Raw genomic sequence first — 5,152 nt, 5'->3', positions numbered from 1 at the left:
TATTTATTTTTATTTTCATCAAAATTTATTAATTTTTTCCTCTATAAATAGAGACTTGGTTTATTAGATTTGGACACGGAAAAAAATTGAGATTTTTCTCTCTAATTTTTCTATTTAGCCTCAAGTAAAATCTTGTCGGTAGCACTAACAATCTTTTTAGTAAAATAGATCTCAATGATAACTTTTTTAACACCCAAAATTCTACTAAAATATAAAATTAGAAAAATAAAATTCAAATAAGTTATTAAATTAGAAAAAAATATTTAACTCTTAATTATTTTAATTTAATTTCAATTGATAATTGTTATTAATATATAATCACAAAAACAAAAACATAAAAAAAAAAAACATGAATATGAAATAAAAGTGGTGGGGTAGAGTGTTGAATTTTATTAAACAAAAATCATTGTAGTGAGTAAAAGTTGAAAGAGTGTTGAATTATTAAGTGGAAGAGAGAAAATGATGTCGAGTGTAAAAAGTGAAAAATTAGATTGTTGAATCCATAAACCATTGTACTATTGAATATTTAAGATTACTTTTTTGCTTTTAATAATAATGTGAAGGAGCATTCAACAATCTCCTCTATTAATGTCTTTAGTTTAATTGTAAAATGAAATGTAATCCAAGTTTAAATAACTTATCCTAAAATTATTTCAATATACAAGATGCCAAAATTCATATTCAATTTTCTACTTTTCCAAGAAAAACCACCTTATTTCTTTCTAAGAAATACACTGGTACTTAACCTAGCTATAACCTCCATTTCAAAGTTCAAACATCATCAACTTAGAACCAAATCACTAAACACCATTAATCTTTGTTTCATATTGTTTAGTCACTTGATCAAGTTCAACACCATTACCTCCATTACCATCATCCCCTTTGTACCTATACCACCTTGAACACAAAACAAAGTAACCCAAATTAACAACTTCCAAAACCATAATCATATAATAAAAGTAATCCAATCTCCCTTTGTTCAAATCCTGTGGCAACCAATTCCCATTTGCAGATTTATCCGACGACCGATGAATAATCGAGATCAAAAAACTACTAAGATAACTTGACAGTGCCAATCCACAGAAAAAAAGTGATCCTGCAAGACTCCTCATGTTCTCAGGAAACTGTTTGTAGTAAAACTCAACCTGTCCTACCAAAGTAAATGCATCAGAGAATCCAGCTAGTATTAACTGAGGAATCAACCACATTGCAGACATGGAAGAAATCGCGCCTTTTCTCGGTTCAAATCCTATAGGATTTGTAATAGCCAAAGTTCTTCTTTTCCATTCTACAACACCAGAAACTAGCATGCATAGTATAGAGATAAACATTCCAATTCCCATTCTTTGTAGAAGTGTGATTCCGCCTTCTTTTCGGGTGACTCTTCTGATTGTTGGCACGATTATTCTGTCGTAGATTGGTAGCCATATCGTTAGGCTTAACATGGTGAAGATCGTGAAAGAAGCCGCGGGGATCTTGAAATTTGTGTTGAAAAAGGTTCGGTCGGATTGAAGTGCTTGGAAGACTAACATTGTGCTTTGTTGGATAATTGCAACGTAGTAGAGTATGCCTGCAACCCAAACTGGTAGAACTCTTACTAAGCATTTCACTTCTTCAACTTGTTGTATACTGCATAGATTCCATGGATCAGATGCAGAACCATCAGGGTTTATGCTGTCTTCTGGAGTTATAATAGCTGCTTTGTCAAGGAACCTGTTAATTCATGTAAGCATTTTAGAACCAATCATTCTATAGCACCGACACCTCTCAACGCGTGTCTAGTGTCTGACACCTCTGTAATATTGAAACCTCTGAATAAAGGCGTGTCTGGTGTTTGACACTTGTGTAACACCGATGCCTCTGAACAAAGGCATGACTGGTGTCTGACACGTCTGTAACATTGAAACCTTTGAACAAAGACGTGTCTGGTGTCCGACACTCACGGTAACATCGACCCCTTTGAATAAATATGTGTCGGATGTTTGATACTCATACGATACTAACACAAGTGATTACATTCATTTTTTAAAAATATTACTTATGTCAATGTGTCAGTATCGTGTCTGTGTCAGCACTATACTGTGTCTGTGTCATATTGCTTCTTATAAATGGTTACCTGAATTGGGGTGTATGAGGAAGTTTGTAATTGATAGAGAGAGGAGATATATAGCTAAAAAGTGAAACCAATGAAAACTCATCCTCTTGAAGATTGAGTTTCCTTTTCTTTATAGCCACAGAAATAACTTGAACAATACTTGTTACAGGACTACCAGTTGCTTGAACTTTCACATAATATTTACTTCCTAAGAAATAAACAATACATGAAAACAGCATCAAAGCAGCAGGAATTCCAAGACCAAGTGCCCAACTCACATCAGATTGTACATACACAATCAATGACAGAGAAACCATCTGAGCAAAAGTGTATGTAAAAAAGTACCAATTGAAGAAACTATTGATCCCTTTCTTTCCTGAATCAGTGTTTGGATTGAACTGATCAGCTCCAAATGCTAAGTTACAAGGCCTAATCCCTGCAGCTCCTATTATCAGAAACCCGAATCCAAGTAACAGAAACGCCATTTGTCCTGTACTTGGTTGTGTGCATGTGGCTTTCTCATTTCCACATTCTGCTGGATGCATTTTTTTTATCCATGCTGTTAATTGTATAACAAGTAACCCCTGGTTCAAAATCATAAACAGCACACAGACATCAGACACGATACTGATACTGACAAGTAGACACTGATAATAATTTGAAAAAAATGAATAAATTAAAAGAATTACCAGAAAGGAAGCAAATGTGGAGAATCCAAGTGTTTTGTAGCGGCCAAAATAAGTGTCAGAAAGAAAAGCTCCAAGCAAAGTAGCTAAACTAGCACTACCATTGAAGATGTTGACAATATTTGTGGCTTCAATGCTGCTAAGGTTGAAGACTGTTGTAAGATAGACCAAGAGGTTTGATAAGGTACCAGTGGTTCCTAGCTTCTCAAATGTTTCATTTCCTGCATCATATGAAAATCAATTAATGAATAACTCAAAATTCATGTTCAACAATAATAACACTAAACAAAAAATTAATCAAATAGTTAATTAATTAATCTTGGTTTTACCAACTATGAAGGGCATGACCTTCCATCCTCTATAGTTAATATTTGGAACTTCATTGATTTCTACACTTTGTTTCTCATTTTTCTTCATAGTCTCTAATATGTTTTTTGTGTCTCTAGTTTCTTAAAAAAGGTTCATGAATATGCTAGTTATTAAATAGAAAATAATGAAGACTTTTTCATAAGGTTTTGGAGTTATTGATTCATGAGATGATATTAAAGGTGGTGTTCTCTTTTATTGTCTTGCTTCAAGTTAATCATGAGCCAAGTGACGTACTATTTTTAAATTTTATGATAGCTCAAAGATAGTGTATTTTATTTAAAAATGCACTATTAAAAATAAGTTTTCTATAATGTATTTTTTGTTGTTGATAGATTTGTGTTAGAGGTTGTGTGTAGGGGTTGATTCAAATATTTTATTTAAATTTTCACAAAATAATTTAAGTTTTTTAAAAGATAAATTAATGTGTGAGATTATAATTTTAAAATAAATAAAAATTTGGTGAAATATCACTATGTTTATTTTTTTTTTTTTGTATTTTTAACAATTCTCAAATATAAATTTTATGATAAATTAAAATTAAAGTTAAATATTTTTAATAATTTAAAATTTAAAGTTGATTCGCAATATAAAAATGTTTACAGAGGAAATTCACATACCAATTAAGTGTTTAAAATAAATAAGTAAATAGTTTATGAAATTGGGGAGATGAAACTTTTTCAATTGTGCAAAAGTTTGTAAGAAAGAGTTATATATATTTATAAATTAAAATTGAAAATAATTCATGAATTTATAATAAATTCAAGTGACATATCTAAAATAAATAAATAAATAAATACAATGACATTATGCTAAAACATAAAAAATAGTAACTTGAAAAATGCAAAAAAGTATTAACATATTATCATATTGGGAATTGGAAATTAAAATATGAAACTATATAAATAAAAATGATTATTTACTGTTTTATTCTTATAAAATTTTAAGGTAAAAAAATTGTGTGTGAATCCTTGATTTTGATAAATCCAAGATATATATTTTGATAAATTCATAAGCACCCTTGATTTTTTGGTTGGTACAGATATCTCTATTCAAAATTTATTTATTTTTAAATTAATACTGTATTAAGTATATACCTCAACCAAACTCTAAAATATCTAAGTGGTCACCATTTATTTTTACAATCAATTATTGGCACACTTTTTTCTGCCCACTTAGATGATTGAAATTTGTAAGGCAAATAATTACTATACTTACCATGATCTCACATGCTTCTCATATCCTATTTTCTAAGAGTATTATTTATTGGACGGTATAGTTGAATTCTGTTTTAACTTTATCTTAAAGACTCATTTCAAATGAATTAAAAAAAAAAAAATAGACTCGTTTTAAATTTATGCACCGCCTATTTAAATGTGCAATAATAGTTTATCTATCCAAAAACTTTAAATCACTCATTCCCAAATTATAAATATCAAACTATTTCACATTAAAAAATATAATGGATAAAAAACAAAGAATATTATTTATTTTATTTTGGTTACAGGAACAGTAATATTATTTCAGTATCGTTATTAGTTAGTTTGTATTATAATTTTCATAAATATAAAACAAGAGAATAATAAATAAAAAGTGTTAATTAAAGAATAACAAATTAAAAGTATTAACTAAATGATAAATATAAGGTGAAAACTAAAATTGTTATAGAAATTAAAAAGAAAGTTTCTCAACCAACCCATGGATCACTTAAACACCACACGAAATTTCAGTTTTGCCCTCAATTTCCGTAGATGCACATCCGGAAGAACTCCATATTTTAAAAAAATTTAGTTCCTTCCATAGATACATCTACGGAAGCGTAATAAACTAGTGCATATGCGTAAAAAATACACATAAAATCAGTTTAGGGACGTTTCCGTAGATGCATCTACGAAAGTCTCTGATATAGTTTGAACCAGCATATGATCACTCCCCCATTGTTTCATTTCTTCAAACTCTTCATATTCCACACCCTAAAAACCTTACATCATCAATACCCTATTTC

At 29.8% G+C, this 5,152-nt stretch overlaps 1 protein-coding gene across 1 annotated transcript; it reads right to left on the bottom strand.

Moving 5' to 3' along the window:
• Positions 1–666: 666 nt before the first annotated feature.
• Positions 667–3,305, bottom strand: LOC131635623 (protein NRT1/ PTR FAMILY 2.11-like). The gene is made up of 4 exons (XM_058906263.1): positions 3,111–3,305; positions 2,785–3,002; positions 2,117–2,679; positions 667–1,713 (listed from the first exon to the last, which is right to left on the bottom strand). Exons 1-4 carry the CDS (start codon positions 3,196–3,198, stop codon positions 801–803), a joined length of 1,782 nt encoding a protein of 593 aa, XP_058762246.1. The 5' UTR covers positions 3,199–3,305; the 3' UTR covers positions 667–800.
• Between the last annotated feature and the right edge of the window lie 1,847 nt (positions 3,306–5,152).

This window comes from Vicia villosa, linkage group LG1 (assembly GCF_029867415.1).
Source record: "Vicia villosa cultivar HV-30 ecotype Madison, WI linkage group LG1, Vvil1.0, whole genome shotgun sequence".
NCBI classification, from domain to species: domain Eukaryota; kingdom Viridiplantae; phylum Streptophyta; class Magnoliopsida; order Fabales; family Fabaceae; genus Vicia; species Vicia villosa.
The sequence above is the reverse complement of the archived record's forward strand: the minus strand, read 5'-3'. Positions and strand labels throughout refer to the sequence as shown.